The sequence below is a fragment of the Cinclus cinclus genome, chromosome 1, assembly GCF_963662255.1.
Source record: "Cinclus cinclus chromosome 1, bCinCin1.1, whole genome shotgun sequence".
In the NCBI taxonomy this organism is placed as follows: domain Eukaryota; kingdom Metazoa; phylum Chordata; class Aves; order Passeriformes; family Cinclidae; genus Cinclus; species Cinclus cinclus.
In genome coordinates, this window is record NC_085046.1 from 55032632 (window position 1) to 55054379 (window position 21748).

The 21748-nt window shown below is 37.1% G+C and overlaps 1 protein-coding gene across 2 annotated transcripts in view; it reads right to left on the bottom strand.

Annotated features, from left to right (window-relative positions):
• The window catches only part of POU6F2 (POU class 6 homeobox 2), a 307385-nt gene that overhangs the window by 41116 nt on the left and 244521 nt on the right, over positions 1 to 21748 (bottom strand). For both annotated transcript variants that reach the window (XM_062498125.1, XM_062498133.1), the window contains exon 6: positions 14094 to 14240. In XM_062498125.1, the coding sequence (XP_062354109.1) occupies positions 14094 to 14240 (147 nt within the window). The remainder of the gene's footprint in view (positions 1 to 14093; positions 14241 to 21748) is intronic.

Sequence of the window (21748 nt, forward strand, 5' to 3'; positions counted from 1 at the left end):
TAAATTCCTTCAACTTGACTGGTAATATCTTGACACATTTCACTGGGGAGGGTATAACTTACACAGCTCTTAAAAAGTAAGTTTAAAAAAAAGACACAGCGATGAATGTGGACTGAAGATTTATTAGAAAGATTCCCTAACCATCTCTTGGAAGTAAAATTTCCATTCTGTGCAAACTCAGTGAGAAATTGCTTTCTTGACATGGTACTCATTTATCTCCCCTCACTCTGTGTACTTTGAGGTCTCCTTTTGCATCATTTGTTTGGTAGTATGAGGCCGACTTAAACATTTTTACATTTGAGCTCTTGCCAGAGACCACAGTGATTTAGTGAATCAGGAATGCATCATTCATGTTTGTTCCCTCTTTTCACTGCATATGACTTTAAGGAGAAATAAAAGGCAAGAGGGAGCCAAGGGTACAATTTGCTGCATTAAGTGCACCTTAGGAGGAGCCTATCCATTGATGGATTAGGCTATGAGAATTTGAGCTTGACTTAATTATATTTAACATATGCATTTTTATTTGTATTCAGAAAATAAGTCTTTTTTTGTAGCATAGTTACTTGTGATATTTTGGTTTCAACATACATGGTGTAGTACATTGTTGGTTAAGGACTTCCATGTAAGCAAGGGTCTAAGTATCCATCATTGTATACATAGAAGCATGAACCTATCTGAACAGAGAAATGCCTCTGCATACTACTAACAGTATTTTTAGGTCAGTAGTCCAATATTAAGATTTCAAATAACTACCCTGAGAAGTTGGCAAAAAGCTTGTCAAGATTTTGTTTTGTACTGATTTGCAAGACCCTCCCCCCCTTATACTCTTACAAATCATAGTTTGTGATTGCAATTTCAGAACATAGTCAATCAGCTCTTAGACTTCATAGATGAGAATCAGGGCTTCCTATGCCTTTTTGTATCTGGTGAACTGAGAATCAGTTAGTTTTGCTCTCTTTGGACCTTTGTGAACAAAAATTTAAATTCAAAATCTCATTTTTTCTAAGCAGTCATTAAATATTTAATCTTAGTCTCTGGGCAGATTTTTGTCTTGGCTGTTGTGGCAAAATTCTCAGATGTGGTAGAGAAGAATGTGGTGCTTTTTGCTAATATCAATTACATGCTAATCATATTATTTATCTACCCTCTCCATGCATTGGTTCTTAAACTTTCTGCTTTAGCTTAAGGAATATGTCTCAACAATGAACATAAACAACAGCTGTTTTCAAATTCATGTGTCTACTTGACATCAAAGATAGGTGACTGTCTCCTACAGGTGTCTGTACCTGAACAATAGGTACAGCAGCTGGGACATTTTGGTGCATCAGAGAAATGAGACGCATTCTCCAGTGTAGAAATAGACTAAGAAGGAGAGCAACATATAGATCTAAACATACAGAGTGGTGCACTGTGGTTGCTAATAATATTTTTAAGAGTCTGTAAATCCAAGACCCATACATCAGTATCTGTTCAATTAAAATTAAGAGATCTATGGTGCAGATCCCAAAAGATGTGATTTAAATACTTGAAAATGGAAGCCACTGCCCAGAATTTTGGAGGGGTCTGTGGAGGTGATGTTCATCAACATGACAGACGTCAGGAAACAGGCAGACCATGCCATCCTGTGGGCATATTTTGGGAAATATTTTCCCTGCAATTCTACTAAAAAATTCTCGATTTTTTTAACTTTTAATTACTTCACTCTGATCTCTTGTGCAGTGCTGTCAGTAGTACCAGTCTACATAGCACCTGCTAGTAGTGAAAGGTTAGCATTAACATTCAGTCTTTAACTCTCACTATATAGTCATTCAAGATTACTTACATTTTTTGTGGGAAATCAAACCCGTAGAAAACTACAGGCCTAGTTTTATTCCTTATATATTAATATGGGGATTAAATTATTAGAATACAGACAATTATGGTCTGTGTACAGTCATGATTACATGCATCTAAAATTACACTTGAGAGATCTGAGCTAAAACAGAGCAGCACATCATCTTCAATGCCAAGATGAGAAGGTTTAGTTTGTTTTCATTTTACACCATCATAAAGAATCAAATTACCCCAAAGACAGAAGCATGACTCAACAGGCAATTAAAATAGTTATAATTTAATTTCCTTATAGGTACTTGTATCTCTTCTGAGGACATGAGCACAAATTTCCAGGTAAGCATGCATTCACCTGAGTATGCGTATGCACACACATACATGTGTTCGTGTAAGTGGGAAGCAATTCAGTTAAAAAGAATGTTGATATCTGCACTATTTGAAATGTTTTAGAATCTTGTCAGAATATGGAAATAAGACACAGAGGGAAGAACATTTTTCTGGATTGGGATCGCCATGGGATGACGAAAGAAGTATTGTGCCATGTCTGAAATGGGACTAATGACCTATGTTTAACTAATCCCAGATACACAGTAAGGCAAAAATCTATTGTCAGGAAAAGAAAATGGTAGAGACAGGGGCAAAGCAGAACAGAAACTAGAGAGCTGAATACCTTGGGGTGTCTGAGGATGTGTCATTGGCATTTGCACCAGACACCTTCTCTTGTTTCCACACGGGTTTATGCTTCCACTTATGGAAGAAACCAGAAGAGCAAAACTAGAACAAATGAGAACAAATTAAGGCTAATAAGAAGAATTGGGAAGGAAAGAAGAAGGAACTTTTAGCATGGCAAGTGGTGCTGATTCCCCCTTCAAGCTAGTACACTGCATGAGTCTGATATAATGTTTCTTGTTTGAGTCTATTTGTGCTATCAAATAAGACACAGCTAAATGAACCGCCCTCAAAGAAGGGAGTGGATTAGGCCTCTGGAGATGATGACTAACAAGTTTAAATTAAACTTCTTTTCAGCTGGGCTGCAGTGACCTATTTATACAATTTCTTTCTTGCTAGCTAGCTAGCTTTTTTTAACATTACAAGGTGTACCTGGCCTCTCTCATCTCTCTCTAAACTGTCTCCCTGATGTCCTGATCACTCTCTGATCTATCTCTCTATCTGCTGGGTGAATGCTAATATGACATATCCAACCTCTAAAACAAACCATTTATTTTGAAACTTGGCTATGTCAGAGCATTTGATGCGTCAAACATAAAAATGAATGTATATTTGGATATTGGGTACATCATGTCTAGATATTAAATTATCCCCTGAAAACAGGATTGATTTTTAAACTGGCAGGATATATGTATTGCTTCCTTGAATCTCTAGCAGGAAGCTAGACATGAGGGGAGTCTAGCAAAGGTTCTCTATGAAGCCGAAACAGAATTGCTCAAGGGCTATGAGTGTTTTCTTTATATTAATAAATCCTTCTTTGCTCTTAGGGAAAGAGATTCTGTCATTCTCTTCCATTATTATGTGACAATAATACATTAGTCTTCTATGAGAGATACTTATCCTAGAGATAATATTTAATTAATGTGCAAGGAAGGAAGTTTAAGTGAAAAAGGTACTTTTAAAGTCATATATATTTAATTCATTGGCATAGATATTTCAAAGACCTCTTTTTTTCCTTTTTGATATCTGGGCCATTTGCATACATACACACTGAAGCCTACCACTGTCAGTATCTGAAAAAAACCTGACAAACTGAGATATACTTTGGGAAAAATAGAGTGAGTGTCCATGTATGGTTAGGTGTTATTTTTTCTGCTTGAACTTTCCCTGTCACTGTCCACAGATCAACACATGGAAGAAGGCACAATACAATTATTTTCAATAATCTAGATGCAAATCAGAAGACCAAGACTACTTCCTCTTACAGGACAATTCCAGTTCATTGTGCTGTTTGGAAGCTTGTAGATCTGCATGCAGAAGTGATGGGTCTGCATCTGGCTGGTTATTACTGTGAATGCTGCATGAATATTTTCCAGCAGTTGGCTTAGTACCAAATGAGTCAATCAAGAATTTCTGCAATATTCTCCTCATTATGTGAACACTGCTTGAGGAAGACATATTTCTTCACTTTCAAATTCTTCAGAAGGTATTGGTAAAATATCTGGACTCCTCATCCTTTCAGATTTCAAGCAAATACTGTTTGCACAGAAAACACGAGAAACAAATCTTTCCTCACCTGTATCTCTGAGACATACACATACAAATGTCAAGACTGCAGCACAATAAGAAAGACAGTGGCCTTCATTTATGCATGAAGACATGTAACTTTTAAGAAATTCCAAATCTCACCAAAACAGCAGGAGTGCTCTATCAGTGAATCAAGGACCAAAAATATTTAGCATTTTGCATTAAATTGCACTTTTGGCAGCATGATCTGGCTTCTTTTCCCTTTTGCCCAAACAACACTTTTGGTTTAGTTTATTCTCATTATCAATGCCAATTATGTAGATTGTAAAATTCTGAAGCAAGGATAAAGCATATACTACATACAGGATAAATTAGCTAAAATCTAAATAAGACTAAGCATCACATTAAACAAAGAACTATGATCTAAGTTCTTTCAGAAATGATGAGGCACATTTAGAAAGATAACTCAAATTCTCAGATTTGATCCACTATTATGTTTGCTTTCCTACGGTCTCTCTATAATCCACCCTGCATAGCATTCCCTCATAAGAAGTCCAAAATTAAGAATAGTCTTAGATTCACTCTGGTGCAAGTCTCAGATAGGAGGATTTCTATCATCTCTGTTCAGACAATGATGTGGCTTCAAATTTTTCTCAACTTTGTCAGCTCCTGAAGTGATGCAATATTCCTGAGCACTTCCACTGTTTGGGAAACACCAGTAACATATAAAGTCCTTTTCTTGGTACCACCTTGCACTGGTTATGCCTTGAAGGCACCTCCATGAGAACTTCCTCTGTGAATTGATGAGACCAGTTGGAGACTGGTTTAGTTGTTGACAGCCTGAGAAACCAATTGGAAAAGTCGTTTCACTCCGTGAATCACATTTGAAGCAAGTAAACGCCGGGAAAACTCTCTTGCATTTCCATCCTTTCACAAGGTAACACCGACCTGACCCGGGTCCCTTTCATGGGGTCCGGGCCGGGCTGGGCTCCGGAGGCTGCCGGGCCCCGTTTCCAACCAGGGGCCCCGATAACCAAAAGGATCCAGCCCATTGCTGGGATCCTGGCCCTTTTCCCGGTGTGTCTGTGTCTCGGGGGGCCCTGCCCTGCCCTGCCCCGGCTCGGAGCAGCCCTGGGGTGGCCGAGCCCGCCCGGCCGCCCTCACGGGCTGGGGGGAGGCAGCCGGGCCCGGTTCGGGAGAGCCCCCAGGGCTTTGTGTGCTGGGCAGGGCAGAGGGAGAACCCCCGGGCTGGGGCTGGAGCTGGGGGCGGGCAGCGCCGGGGGAAAGCCATGGACACACGGCCTTGGCACCCATTTCTCCTCTGCCTGCACTTTGCAGTTCTCGTCCTGCCCCTCCAGCGTGGCCTGGGCACCCTGAGATCCTGACACAGCTCCGGCATGGCCTGGCACAGCCCCTGCAACTTCTGGGTGAGGTTTTAACTTTTTTTACCAATGTTCAGATAAGACTTACAGACTTTCCATCCTTCCTTGGGTGAGAGGAAGAAGAACAGAAAAGATACACCAAAGTCAGTGAAGCAAAAGCTAAGTTTTTAGATGGAAGGAGAATGAGGAGATGCCATGAAGGTTGGCTGAAAAATCTTTTTGTAAGTTATAGGGGGGGATTGTACTACACTAAAAAAATCCCTTTAAAACGTGGAAAAAGTCATGGGGGGGGGCGGGGTGGGGTGAGGTGTGAAGTGTTTGGAAGATCCTTTGCCCTGAGGGAAAAAGGGGGATCTCTGTTCCTGGGAATGAAGTATGAACAGAGAGAAGAAAACTAAAGACAACTTTTGCCTTTGAGTAGCTCATCCTTAAAAGTAATGCCCCATGACTTTGACATGGCCCACAAGCACAGCTCTGGGGAGGCTGTTGGAGGTGGGAGGTGTTTCATGATTGCAGATCTCCAAGAGAACTGGTTGTCTCCTCTCTTGAAAAAATTCCCTATAGCTGAACAAGAAGAAACTCCTCTCCCTAAAGTGAACTGAAAAAGATTATGTAAGTAAGGAATTGACTGATCTGTCTCTGTATGTTGTTAAGGTTTAAAAAGGGAGAGAAGGGAGTGGTCTGAAGATCTGTTCTGAATTTATTATTTTCTTTGTGTTGTTAATAAAATTTTTCTTCATCCCCTTTTAAGTTTTAAACCTGCTTTGCTTTTGCTCATAATTCTATCTCACAACAAAAAGTAAATATCTTAAAATTGGCAATCCCAAACTACGACACACCTACATGCATCACTGCTTTGTTTATGTCATCTTAAAGAGTTTTCAATGTCCTTAGGAAAATCTCCGTCTTTGGCTTCAAGTTCTTCTGTGGACTGCTTCCCAGGAACCTAAATGGCTAGCTAAAGCTCATGGAGGAAATCTATAATTACCAAATTAAGTCTTCCAGGATAACAAGAGTCAAACCTCTGTTCACAGCAAAGTTTACTCTAAGGGGAAGACCAGGGACTTGGAATGTATTCCAACAGGAATTGAGGAACATTCCTTTGTTTATTATCTTTGCCTTCACCACATTCTGCTGGAAAAGCTAATACATTTCTTGTTGTCTGCCTCTCTGTCAGGCAGATATAAGCAATATGCATCTCTAAGAAATCTCTTCATAAAGATTTTAAAATCCAAACAAAATCAAAACTTTAAAAGTCAAACAACAAAAAAATCCAAACAAAGACAGACAAAGCAAAATGTCCTTATCAAACATGCAATGCACTATTCTGCAAGTTTCTGCTGAGAGGAAGACCAATTTGTGACTATCACTAGTCATGTTTCTTAATGCTTTACTGGAAGGTGATAAGATATGATGATAAGGAGAGTAGTGTAAGAACCTCTGTAGAGCAGAAAGATTTCATTGACTGTGATGTATGTCACTGGTGATAACAATGAAAATTTTTCATGCTTATAACCACCTCATGATGCTAAGATGAACAGATTATAGGAATGGTAGGTTCTTCTTTTTTTTTATTGGTTAGCTTTCATGAAAATGGTATTAAGGTTGAACCAGTAGTAAGTTTGGTTTTCTCCTCCATGCAAAAGTAATTAAGAAGGCAATGACAAAAGGAGAGTTATGTCCAGTACTTCTGACTTGAAATAATTAACGTAGAATAGTAACATTTTCAAAAGTGCTTACATGCTTCAGGCTTTTAAGGGTCTCTTCAAAGTATATTTACTCCACATAATACAGTGTGTTAGCAAGGCCCCAGAGCTAATAACTAATGAACTAACTCCTGTGTCACCTTGTTGAGAAGCAGAATTAATTAGTCCAGCCATAACAACACACTACCGGGAGTTTTGGCTTCTTCAATCTTTGCTAGTACAGCACTGAGACATGCACATATAAATGAACTGTCTCTGGCAATTTGCTTGCAATGCTCTGTTACAGTGTATAGACATGCCTTCAAGCACTCAGACTCGTAACTCTGATTGAAGGAAACTCAGGCTTTTACAGGTATGAAAGTTGCTTTTGAAAATAAGATTTGGGCACCTCTGAAAAGATCTATGTCCAAGACACAGTACCTTAGGTAGAAATCTAGGCAAGAGGCTACAATCTGAAGTGTGAAATTTACTCCCAAAAATAAGATTTGTTGCAAGTTAGATATGAGAAATTTCAGTGGCTCTTCTGGATAGATGTGAATAATTTCCAAGACTGATAGAAGTTTCATTACACAATTATCCTTCCAATTTTTCAGTAATGACTGCCCAAAGTAGGCAGTCACACAAAAAAAGGATAGTCACATCTTAAAGTTAGACTCACTCTGCCTCAGTCCATTTCCACTTCATGAAACTGTCAATTTGCATGACCGGAGAATTTGGTCCATGTGTTTTTATATTTATGCCACTGTGGATACAAGTGATATTAGAGAAATAGTACAGAAAAATAAAGACACAGTCAGCAAAAATATGTTAAAGAATTATTTATCTTTTGATTCAAATTCACATGGGAGGTAATTAAACAAACACCCTCCCCCTTGTATAGCTGTGGGGAGGGAAACGAATGGAAAAAAAAAATCTTCCCTTACAACTGACCTTTTCTCTTTTGACTTTTTTTCCCCTGCAAATGGCAAAACTACATGTATGAAGCACAGCAAAACTTTGAGGGGGAAAACTGAGAGTCAGACTCTGCCCAGCAGAAATAATATGAAGGTCAGCCAATAAGGTTCTCCTGGTAAAGAGTTTTCCAAGGAATGTTCTTAAATGCTAGTATTATTGGAGTGTTACAATCCCTCCCTCTAGTATCTACCTCAAAATATTTCCCTTTTAATTCCTCATGTTTCTAACGAAATATCCTTAATATATGCCATTCTGATACCACCAGCTCAGATGTCTGTAGGTCTTAGCCCTAGGAAGATATTGTTAGCAGTCACTTCTTAATTATTGTTAAGAATGTTGTGAATGTTTGAATGTTATAAGGGCTAAAATATTAGTGGTTACTATGTATTAAAGCTTCATAGCTGAAAGAGATATAGAAGTGATAACAAGAAAGAGAAAAGAAGGTAAAGAGAAAAGGACACTGAACACCTGAAAAGCAGTATGAATTGCACATATTCAGGAGGACCTAGAACTTCTGGAAGAATTATAAAAAAACCCAAACAGCAACAACAACAACAAAAAAAACCCCCACATAATCAACATGCTCCTTTTAAGTGTATGAGGAGTCACAACTTGTCCCAGTGGTAGCCACCAATTTTCTGGCTAGTGTTGAAAAGAAAACTAGGTCACATGGCAGTCTCTACATATTTCTTGGAGACGACTGCTAATTCCACAGTACTAACTCTGAACTTTAAACTGTGGATATTGAAAAGTTCTTACATCTGTGGTTCTATAGAAATGAAAGTCTTACAAGCAACTTTGTGTATACATACTAATTTGCTCATCATAGCATACTCTACCAGAAAGAAAACAGGAAAAATTGTGGGGTTGAACAAAACCAAAAGAAAAAACCCTTCAAAAAACCCCCCAACCCTCCCTCCCCCCAAAAAACCAATAAAACCACCCCAAAAACAAGAAAAAAAACCCACCCAATGTATTAGTCCCTTTGGTTTTATCTACACAAAATTATACTATTGTCACTTAATACATACTACGGGATTTAACAGAAATGTTTTAAATCCCTGTAAAAGTATACATTTCAGTATTGGAATGTCTCATTTCTATTTAGCTAAAACAAAACTGAAACAAAAAGTAAATAACTAACTTACAAATTCAGGCTTTCCACTATTTTTTCTCACCTGTTTAACTAAACTGCCTTAAAATGTGTCTTAGATTTTAAAATAATATTTTTTTTAATGGGGATGCTCCACATGAACATCATCAGAATAGAGAGAAAATGCCACAAACACTTTTTTTCCACACCGTTTTATAATTACCTCACCCTGCAAAAGAAGGTAATGGCCTTGCCTATGGAACAAAGAGGTCCTAGTACTGTGGCCTTGACCACTTAAGCTAAGACAAGAGAGCTGCTCTGCTTAGAATAATAAACTTAGTTTGCAAATAACTGTTCTCAGTTCAGAAAAAAAGTAGTTACAGAAAACAGTGAAAATAATAATACCTACATGAAGATATGTAATAGTTGGGAAGGTGGAAATTTCCTTTACCATAAAAGATACTTTAGCACTTTCCAAGCCAGTCCACAATGAGGACAATGTTATTTTTTAAAATCCTATCCCTGTTGTTATTACAGATGACATATTACATTGTACTGTACAGTGTGTGGTGATGAGAAATTCCCTGCTTATTTAATTGTGATCCTTCAGTGAATTTGAAAGGGAGCACTTTTTTTCCATTTCTTTAATTTACTAGTTCTTTAGCTGATGATTTTATTAACTCTTGTGTTTGAGAACTGATGCTTAACAAAAAAAAGGGGAAGAAAGAAAGGCCCTTGGCAGTATTGTGAAGGCCTGGAACTGAATAATGCACTTTAATAATGAGGAATAGAGCTATGGCTTTTGCTGATGGCTGTGACCGGCTCTGTGACCTGATTATGTCGCAGAGTGTCAGCAGCTGAGACACTACAAAAGGGAGCGCATCCCATCAAATCTATCTCCATTGTAATCACTAGCACTGCTGAGAGGCTTGTTAGGAGCAGGGAATCCATCAGGCCTCATTAGCACCGTTTACCATCAAGAAGCTCAAAGAGCAAATGTGTACCCTCTCATCAGAATAATGAGAACCAAAGTACTCCTATTATCTAATTGGATCAACAATGCCTCTCTATTTATTTTCCTGAGCTACTTGTGGACTACAACACTCAAAAAAATAGTTATTCTTTTAAGTACCAGGGTGGACCTGTGCTTAAGAATTTCCTTATACAGAAGGTTTTCATATCTGAAGAGCAAGGCATGGTCACAATGAAGCCTGAGTTCCTCTGGGGCCATTCTTAGATTTATACTGAAACAATCCCAATTAATTCACTGTTCAATTAAAGTGTGGACAATACGATTACACCATACATACTTAGATTTTCCTTTTAATCTGCCAGGAAACAGACTATTGCCCTCTTTATCCATAAGGCAGTTCATCAGCTCTTATCATGCTACTCTTTGCTTTTATGGTAAAATGTTATTTTGCAACTGATTAATTTAGTGGTATTTTTGTCCTGTTAGACAACTACCATCTTTCCAAAAGAGAAACTAAACTTACTCAGTACCCACAGCTAAAATGCATTTGATCCTGATAAAGTACAGAGACATATATGAATGCAATTGATGATAATTAAGAAACCATATTCATCAACCTTTTTTTCATATTTCTGTGACTCATTGTGTTACAAATATTATGACAATAGCCAAAGCACACATTTCACATACTTAATAAACATAGTAAAACCAACACAAAACTCCTGATTTTTTCTTTCATTTGCAAAGCCAGTATGAAAAAGAGATATATTGGGTTATTAAACCTCTGAAGAATCCAAGGGCAGCAATGGCACTAGGGTCCTATTGTAAGGGCAGGCTGAAGCTGAATAGGTAGACAGTCTCTCTTTGAAATCTACTGAGAGGGTGCAATCTGGCAAATCTGCTGCCCTGGCCTTTAAATTTAAGATATGAAAGCCCAGTGCTGCAAACACTTCCTGGAAAGTGCTGAGGGCAAACAGAATGTAAGCAGTGTTACATGGGCAATAGCTCTTCATAATATGCCTCTGAAAATGAAAATTTGATTTAGAGTCCTCTACCTGTACTGTATCAAATTAATCAAGTGATCTAATCTTATTGTTTCAATGGATTAGATCTCTTGGCTTGGTCTTGGGAAGCTCTGGTGTTACAGTTCATATTGCCATCCAAGCAAAAGAAGAAAAATAAATAAACATGCCATAACTGTGAATTCAGTAATTAAATAAATAACAAATATGTTATATAAATTATTGTTAATATATATTATTTTGTTACTGTAATTGTAAGAACTCCTAGACTATTGGGAATTAAGGCCATGCCATATGTCATTTAAAGGATCATTTCCCTTAAATTTGCTATAGGATCTTGGATTTGACCTAGAGCTTAATGTCTCCAGGGATTACTGATCACCATATATTTAGCTAGACAGATGGACATTTACAAGCCCTGAATTTCTGTAACAGAAACAGTGCGTAATTACAAAGATTGCATGTACCAACATTCTAGTAACTCACCCAGCTTTATATTTTCAGGAGTGATTTTTGGGTATCATGCTTGTGATTCCTTGAAAGGGGCAATTTTTCAAAGAGGAGATTCTTAACGTATGGTGCAAATCTGGCTTTTTAGTGACTCCAAGCAGATTATTCATAAATGGACCATTTCAAATTACTATTTGTTTATGCTACCGATTTTGAAGAAACATCTTGTAATTCTTGTTAGGTGATATAATTATATTAATTTGAAGGGAATGTAATTTAATTTCTGGAATGCAGATAAATTAAACTGAATAGTCCTCTTTTAGGGCAGCCTGAGAAGTGGTCTCTAAGTAATATGAGTTTATGCTGAATATTATAAAACTGTGTGTTATATTACAGACCTACTATCAATATTTATCTCTATTGTGGCAAGGTCTGCAGCACTGATTATAAACCAAAGAACATTTGCAAAAACAAGTAATAAAAGGACAATCCTTATTTAAAAGACCTAGGCAGATAGCTAGATGCTGATATTTTATTCCAACAATTGGGAAGATTCTTCCTTTCCTTTCCCTTTCTCTGCAACCTGTGGAATTATTGGACTTTACATTATGCTTGGAATAAACAAGACTCAGCCTGAGTGAAACGTTCATTTAGTGATATCTTCTTAGTTGTAATTTTTTAAGGATACAGTGAATAGTCACACATAGATTGTGTTTTCTGGGGAGAACATATAAAGGGAAAGCTGTAAAAAATTAGTCTACATTCATAACTTCAGCTCTTACAACGAACATCTTTGGTGTCAAGTGCCTCATATGTGAGTGGTGACTGAACCATTTCTGGAGCACAGAGGAGATAGAAACAAGCAGGCTTCTAGGTTGGAGCTGATCTGACTATGAGTTATAGGTATTATAACCAACTTTTCTCCCAAACCAATACCCCATCCCTCCAGAAATCTTAATAGGCTTTTGAGAGCCTCCATTTAAAGCTGGCTGCATAAAATGATCCTTTGATGAAAAGGGATTGAAACAAGGGTTAAAGTAGACATTGAAAGGTTATAGTAGAGGGCACATTGTTCATACAATCCTCCTTTAATATGTGTGGTGTGCACCTGCGATAAGATGATTCATTAGATAAGGCCTCACTTTGACAAGCTCCATCGTTCAACCCTCGGGGTAGTGATGGAACAATTCTGCACCCACCCAGTAAATATAACAAGGTCAGCATTTTTTTTTTCACTGGGACTTGGATGGTGATAGTGAAGCTCAGGAAGCATCTTTGTTTATGTGTCCTGTTTAAAAAAACCGGGGGTTGGGGGGGGTGTCCTATAAAGTGTTGACTTTTATTTTTTAATGGGCCAAAATAAAAAACCTCACTCTTGCTCCAATTACCTAGAAAATTACCAGAAGAAAAGCTGCTCTTCCTTTTTATTCTCCTCACTAGTAAACAGTAAGACTAGAAACTAAACTTTAGATTCACATATCAGCCAAGACACATCATTCCAATAAATATTTTTCAGGGCCTAACATCCACATAAACACTGTGGATATCACTGTGTGCCTAATTTGTAGAATTTAGAATAATGGCATTCAAATTACTCACCAGTTGTATCGACACATTTGTTGCAGAGAAACAAGACATTGTGTTAATTTTAGTCCTAATAAATGCAATAAAGAATGAAAGTGGTCACAACCTGAAAACCACTTAAATATGCTGTATCAAAGTAATTATTTATATATATCGATTCAGTTTGGTGTTTGAACCATAATGTACCTTTCTGCATCATACTAAGACTTAAATTGAAACAGTGTGAACAAATAAACAGCTCCAAAATGTATGTAATGCACAATCTCTCTCTTAGACACATTAACTCTTAAACAATGCTCAAGTTCCTATTTGCAAAATTTTCTTTAAACCAAAATAATCTTCCAAATTTGCATTTACAGGCTGGCATATTTTTCGCAAATTGCTTAACATAGTTAATAAACAAATGAGTAAGCCAGTCAGATAAATCCATCCCCAATACTTCATTATAATTTATTTTCCTTTACTATAAATATTTAATGACTTTTAAGAAATTACGTAACACAGAAATGCCACGGAAATGCAAAAAAAGTAAAGCCCAGTACCACTTTAGTAAATGTGTCTGTTATTAGGCATATTTAAGTAGAAGAAGACAGATGGTATGTTTGTTAAGAATCACAGAGTTGCTGGACTTTTAAAATACCATGGTATTGCACTACTGTGATATTTTTAAAGGGCTGAAACAAAATAAAATAAACCCTTAGCCTTTTCTAGCTTGAAAACACTCTTAAAGAGTCCCTAACTTCCACTGTCTCAGATTTTTCGTTTCTTACCTTGTCTGGCAAATCAATATTTATTTATCTTCAACATGTGCATTTTTAAATTGCTGTCATACAAGCGGAACTCGTTTTTGTCCCAAGATCAGCCTGCCATCAGAATTCACATTTTGCTCCATCTTCTACTCACCTGTCCTTGTGCATTAGTGACAAGTTGGCCTGTGACCCCCTGAAGACTGGAGAGGGCGTTTCCAAAGGCCTGGGAGTTTGCTATTGAACCCATGGCTGCTGCTGCTGCAGCTGCTGCTGCTTGACTTGCTAGTGGATTATTAACCAGCTGAAAAAAAAAGAAATCAAATATCACGCTAAGACCCATGAAAGACATATAATGCTAACTGGATAGTATAAAAGTGATAGCACAGTAAAATTTATATTATTTTAATGTTTTTTACCCAGCTAGTTGTGAGTAAAAAAATTAAAAAAAGTTCCAAGACCTCAAGTTTGAAAGGTTCTTACTTCTGGGGCTTTGAAAATGAATAGTTTTTAAAAAGGAAGGGGAAATTCCATGTTGACATTGAAGAAAAAAAATTTTTAAAAATCCTTCTTTTAACCCTATATTCTCTCGCCTTTTTTTTTTTTAATCGAGTTGTGCTTGATGCATTTCTTTAGGTTCAATTGCTAATGCCACAGGTGTAGCAGCTTAGTATGGCTGTAAGAAACAATCAGTGAAAGATTAGCAGTTGATCTGACTGGGAGTGGAATGTTTACTTAGGAATATTCAGAACAGAAACTATTTTACTGATGACCCCAAACCCAAGAAAAATCTGCAAATCCTTTTAATTTTTATAATTTAAAAATTGGTCTCAATATCTAGATAAACCACAATAGAAGACTCAACCTTGTGAGTTCAGTAGATGTCAACTAAAAATTCAAAATTCATTTACAAAGTACGATACAAAGCAACATGCTGCTTCTCAAATGTGAATGATTAGTTCTAGGACTCATAAATTTTCAGGTAATAATTTGTCTTGCCTGATTAAGTCAATTCTACCTGAATGCTCCATAGAAAGCATAGAGCATGGTCATGGCTTTCACCTTAGGAGACAAGGAGAATTCCACAGAGGAACACTCCTATCAACTCCTGTGCTTATCATGCATATGAAATGTGTGATCATCTGTCAGAATCAAAAGTTGTCTTGGACATGGCTTTTCCACTGGATTATTGTAAAGTTTCTATTTTCTTATCCTTTTCTAAGAAAGGACAAGCTCTGAACAAAGCCCACAGCGATGATAGTAAAAAAATTAAACGTTGGGAGCCATCATGACTTGGACAGCTGTCTTGAGAGCAATCAAACTGAGTTCAAGAGGCTTAAAATACTCTTTTCCATTTTAGAGTGCCTTTGTCTTGTAAGAATCATTACATTATAGCAGAACTTGTAAAATACACATTAGCAGGGTAGAGCAGCCAGAAGTCTGAGGGACAAAACAGTCGAGGGATGCTTTTTCTTAGACTGAAATGAAAAGGCTAGAGCTAGCTCAGAAAAGCTTTATGTTTGAGCTGAAATTAGTAGCAGTTCTAAGTCCTTAGATGATGAGTAAATTATCAATCTTTTAGAAATGGAGAGTCACAAGCAACAGTAAGGGATATACTCCATAGGCAGGCTCTGATTCAAAATAAGTTATAAAAAATTAATCAGTGATTAGTAGCTGTTTTAAGCATGTTACAGATATGAGTAGTGTGTATGTTATAGACGTTTAGAAGCCCATCAATAGAAGATGTCAGATACGGTTATAATCTATGCTTATAAGAAACCTACTTGTCTGCTGGACATTGCAAAATCTACAATTGATTGGTCATACATTAAAACATCTATTAATCATTCATTAGCCTCTCATGAAGTATTTATAAATGCAACCTTGATATAAAGTGTTGCTTAAAGGGGTGCCTTGAGCACATCCAATCCCTCTAGAAACTGTAAATAACTAAAGAAAGATTAGTAGCAATGCTAGACAGAAAAGATGACATTGTTTGGAAGAAGTATTTTGATTTGGAAAGAATTGTTACATGAATCTCTAAAAGCTGTTCATAGCACCCTATGGCTGTAAGAAAATCAAGCAGGAATAAAACTGCAATGTGTGCTTGATTAGCAGTCTTCATGACGTGAGCTGTGAAGAGAACTGAGACCAAAGTTAAGCTCAGTCCCTGAACACAGACTGCAAGAAAATTCCACTGACTGCACAAAGGTGTGAGGGCAAAGGTGTGATGCACTCTTCAGTGATTTGGGTGGTGGCACCTGAGCATGGCAGTGTAATTCCAGAGAACAATATAAGTAAGCTGGTTGGTTTTCTGGTCAAAACAGTGACATTTCTTTATTGTCCCTATCAGAAATTGGCAAACCCTGCCTTTTTCCACATCACTTTGTTGGCAGTACTGGGACCTGAGATTCCCTCATAGCTGTAAATACTTTGAGAAGAAAGGGGCAGCAGCAAGAGTGTAAGACTTTCAGAAAAGACCTTCTACAATCTTATTAGCAATGCACAGATTACTGAACCTCTGATCCTACAGTCTGACTGCAAGTATAAATTAAAATCTTTGTACGGTTACCCAACATCAGCTAATAAACTACACTTAGCTGCTATATTCAGGGCTTCAGGGGCGTGTAAGAACAGCTGCTTGGGAAGCATAGATAAGAATCTGTGAAACTGGAATGTGAATCTGGAAACTACAAAGGGTTAAAACTTTCTAAAAATCAGACTATCACCTCCTAGAATCTCTTTTCCATTTTTCTTGCACCAGTTTTCAAAAAATGTACATTTTCAAATACAACAATAAAATTTAATTACAGCAAACCCTGGAGACACTCAAGATTGCTTTTAGTTGCACCACAGAGATAAGCTACTTATTAAAAATGATGGCAGTGGCTGTGATATGCATAGGTACCCTGCATAGTGCCATGTTCCAGGAAAAAATACAGGGAACGGGCCAAATCACAGGGTAAGAGACTTCGAAGTGCATATGAAACCACCCCTATCTATTCATAAGTCTGATTAAAAAGGAGAGGATGCATTTTTCTTTGAGTGCGCTGGGGAGCTGTTGACTGCAAGTTACGCTCTATTCAATTGACCCCTTTTATATTGTGTGCAAACTGGAGATGAAAAAATACATCTCATTTCATTATGTCTGGTCACCAAGATAACACATTGAATCTTCCTTTTATTTAAAAAATAAGATCTCTAACTTGAGAGGTTTATGCAATTTCTCAGTGAAGGTTGGATCCCTAAGAATACATGTTGGATATATTGGAAATATATTGTGAAAAATCCCACAAAGGGCTCTTCCCATTTTGTTTCTGTATTTAAATAATGATTGCATTTGGAAAGCAGAGATATTTGGACCTGTCAATTCCAGTGCCCAAATCTCTTCTCCAACTCAAAACACCAACTGTAACAGTAGGTAATAGTAATCTTCGTCTAAAGTGACAGGCCAGCCCTCTCAATGATGCCTCTGCTAATGACATGATTACATGAGGAAACATATTTTATGAGGAAGAATCTTCAGTAACTGAGTAAGTTCAGTACATTTTTCTGAATTCCCAAAGCTGAACTTTTAAAGGTAAAGCATATGAAAATTGTCTATTTTAAGTCAGTAAAAGCAGACGACATTCCAGAGTAGCAAACAGAATTCAAAAAAATAAACTACTATGAGAAATTCTGGTGGATGAAAGAGGCACTACTTACAAGATCCTAAAACTCTACCATGTGAAATGAGAGTTTCTGTGGTTAAGACATAGTCTTCAAAAAAACCATTAGAAGAAAAGTGTGTTAGAGTCAATGCTGCAAGCAGCTTTCTTGGGAGGCACAAATATTTTTTCTTTTGGAATAATACCATCTTCCCCCTTATTTTGAAAACTAACTTAGTATTTCATTGAACTTGCTGTGAGAAACTGATCAAGCATTCATCTATTGTTGAATACAAGATTAGATTTGATAACCTACGCTGTAATTTTGCTTTTCTTTGTAAAAGGCATGTCCTACTGAACTTTCAGTTTCCTAGTCTGGAAATCAAAGAGCCAGTTTTATTCACAATACCATTCAGTCAACAAATACAAAGAAAAAAACAAACAGTTTTCCTAGTGAAAAGTAAGGACATTTCATGATGCCAGAGCATCACATGAAAAAATGGGCACATAGCCTGAAAGGCAGTGACTTTATGCAGTGCCAGTATATAGAGCCCATGTGTTTTCTAAAGCACTTGTGGAGGAGGCTGAGTGAAGGCATGCTGCTATCTGAATGCAGCAATGGAGAATATGAAGGACATATTGCAGAGTAACTTCAGGCATAACTTCATTTTACAAAATAGTATTAGTGTTTTTCAGGAGGACTGTTAAAAATCACATTTCTAGATATCTCCTAGAGATGGAATTAGTGTAGAAAAGTATTACATTTGATTAGGGACCAACAGATCCTCAGTCTCTCATGTTCTCTGACAAACTCTTCTGTAGGGAGCATCACACTACTAGATTAGCTGCTGAGATTATTTGCTTAAACCAATGCTTTTCAAGGAAAAACAAATATCTCTAACACTTGAGAAGAATTTAGCAATGGCTCAGTCAGAAACACATATTTTTCCTTTCTACCCATAATGACTGAAAATTTTATTCACAGAAATTAAATTTTTATCAGCATGGCATGTGCTTTTGTAGGAATTTTTGGACAAGAATCTATCTAAATTTTATTGTGTTTAGCTGATGAGAGAATTACTGATGAGGTTAAAATATAGTGGGATTTTTTCTCATTTTCTCTCAGGTGAGACAGATTCTGGGTGGTAGTCACCTGACTTTAAGGAAAAAGACTGTTTCATACTGAGTACAGGCTCCTGCAGCTATTCTGATACCTTTTTTGTTACAGTGATTAGCATTATCACCTGCATTGGGTGATACTGGGAAAGGTTTTGGTAGTGGAGCAGCTGCAGAGGAGGATCAAAGTACTTGAGTGAACAAAGCAAAGGGAACAGCAGGGTCAGAGAAAGGAGTAGGAGTTGTCCCACAGCAGTGAAAATGTCCCCACTGTAGCCCTTGGAGAACCTGGAGTAGGAAAATGGATATTTCCTGATGAGAACTGTGGTCTTTGGAGTGCCAGGACTGGGGGGAAAATGTGAAGCAAGAGAGGGGAACTATTAAGGACTGACTATAGCTCCCCATTAAGAGTGGGTAGGGAAGGCAGGAGTGAAGGGTTGAAGTCTGGGAGAGTGGGGAGAAAAGTTATTTTAATAGTTGTCTTTGTTTCTCACTTAATTGGCACTATAGTAGAGTTAATTATCCCCAAGTTTTGCCTTCCACACTGGTTGGTAAGCAGTCCATCCTGCCCCATGAGCTTTCTCTCACAGGGGCAGTGAGCGAGTGGCTGGGTGGGTGTTACTAACCCACCACACCACTGCATGGCAGTAACTGGAAATTATATTTAGCAACAATAAAACTCAAGTGTTTTTAACACCTTGATGACATAGAAGCAGAACATTCCAACCTAGATACCCATACACTTGGTTTCTAAACATGAGAGAATTGAGACAGAAGTCCAATTTCCCCAAAAGTCCCCATAAGCTCTTCTGGCAAATTCTTTACATAGTGTTAATGATTATATTCCTAATTGTTTTCAATACATATATATATACACCTAGTATCAGTTGATAGCTTCCTGCACTTACATAAAATCTCATGGTCCCTGGAGGAATTTTAAAAAAGGCAGTGGAAAGACCACTTCAGTTGAATCCTGGGAAAGCACCTGGATACCACAGCAATAAGTACCAAACAAATGATCGTAATAATCAAGATCACCACTTAGCACTTATATAGAATTGTGGGGGTGTGAGCTCTGTCAATTTAGTTTTAGGATTTTAAGTAAAAATAAGTTGAATTTTGAAAAATCCTATGAATATTCAAATCCCAAGAAAGTCAAGAGAGAATACACAGGTAACATAAATCAAAAGATCCAAGAAATCATCCAAAGAGGTCTTATGAGCAAACATTTTGGAAACTGTCTGGTTTTGTGCTTATCAGTTAGATTTTTTTCTTTTAATGTTGATCTTCCCCTCCATCCCTCCCTCCCTCCCTCCATCACTTTTTTGTTTACATAATAGGTTAATTACAACATTTAACTTTTTAAAATGAACATCAGGGTAAAATGTCTAATAAAATAACTGTCATAGAGCCTAATCATGCATAAATATTTGAAAACACGCCCAGCAGGCAAATTCCAAATTATGAAAAAAAAAAATCTGTCAGCATTTAGTTTTTGTGATATGTTGTCATATGATCAACTTACAAAGTGTACAATGTAGTTATAATATCCAGAGCCATCCAGCAATGTCTGCTTATTTCAAAACTGCACAGGTCTGTATTTGCAAATGGTTGTAGATGGTAAGAGTTCTAAATAGGCTGCTTAGACAGACATTTTAGTATATGCACATGTATCAGAAATTTATGTACAGCCTACAGTTTAGAGACAAGGAAATTGAAATATCTGAAAGCACTGACTTGACAGAGACACTTAAAATATCTGGTTCTCGCAGATACTTAGTCTGCTCATTATATGCATTTATTGTGGTTGAGCTATTTGCTGTCTAAATCTATGCTGAATTTTCTATCAGAAATAAGTACTGATAGTGGTATCACTGATGTGACATGGCTTGATTCAATGCAAAGCGACGCGACCTGAGGTGATTGGAAGTACACAGTGCTCATGAGAGCCTTGATATGACATGGATAGAACAGGATGCACAAAATTTCTTTCAATATCTTTGTAAACAAGGTGTTGCTTGTCAAATTTGAACCAGTCCTGAAAAACTACAACAACAATTTGCAAAATAAAAAGGTTATATTTCTTACAGAGCCACGACAAAGCAAATAAAGAATAAGTGTCATTCCCAGGTCTTTCAGACCAAACTAATAGAGACATGAATAATGAAGAACACATCAGGGCACAGGCGAAGAGTGAGCAGACACCACCTAGCCACTTTAATTTCTGTTCTATTAATGACAGATAGAAAAGAAAGGCAAGGAATCTAGAAGAAAGGGGTGATCATTGGGTCTAATCCTACAAGATAAATTAAACTGAAGGCATAGGCATGTCTGAGGCTGGGTCTTATATGTTTACAAAAAGAAAGAGTGAATATATTTAAATATATTTAATATTTTTAAATGAAAATAACTACAAAATGCAGATGACTGAGTGCTTTAGCAGCAGGTCAGTACTTACAGAGTGACCCTAGACTCTCATCTTGTTAGTTCCTGACTGTCCACATTTATAACATACAAGTTTGAAATGTTCCAGATCTATTCAAGCTGGCACGCCCTGAATAAGATTTCAGTTTTATCTGATTTACTTGGTTTTGTCTGATTTTTTCTGCATTACTTTTGTGCTTTCAAAGTCTTTAAAATATCTAAAACTGTTTATTTCATGTGTGATGCATATATCCTGTAAACAAACAACATCTAAATTCGATTTAGCATCTCTAATAATCATAAACTGTATTGGTACTTATAAAAGAGGAATGAGTACTAAATAAGTTATCTGTATTCTCTAGTTTTCTGAAGTATTTCCCATGTTTTGCAAGAATGAAAGCAAAAAAGCACCTTCTAAACTTTTTGAAAGAGGCTGCAACACAGTTCATTCAACGATTAGTTTCTTGGTTCCTGTGTTTGTCTATTTTAGAATGATTTATCTGGCTTCTGAAAGATGTTTTCCCTACAAGAAAAATGGTTCCTTCAGGTTACTTGCTGTTAAAAAACAGGCTCTTATCAAAAGGAAATTGCCATCTGTCTTTTTGGATAACAGCCCAGCACTTGG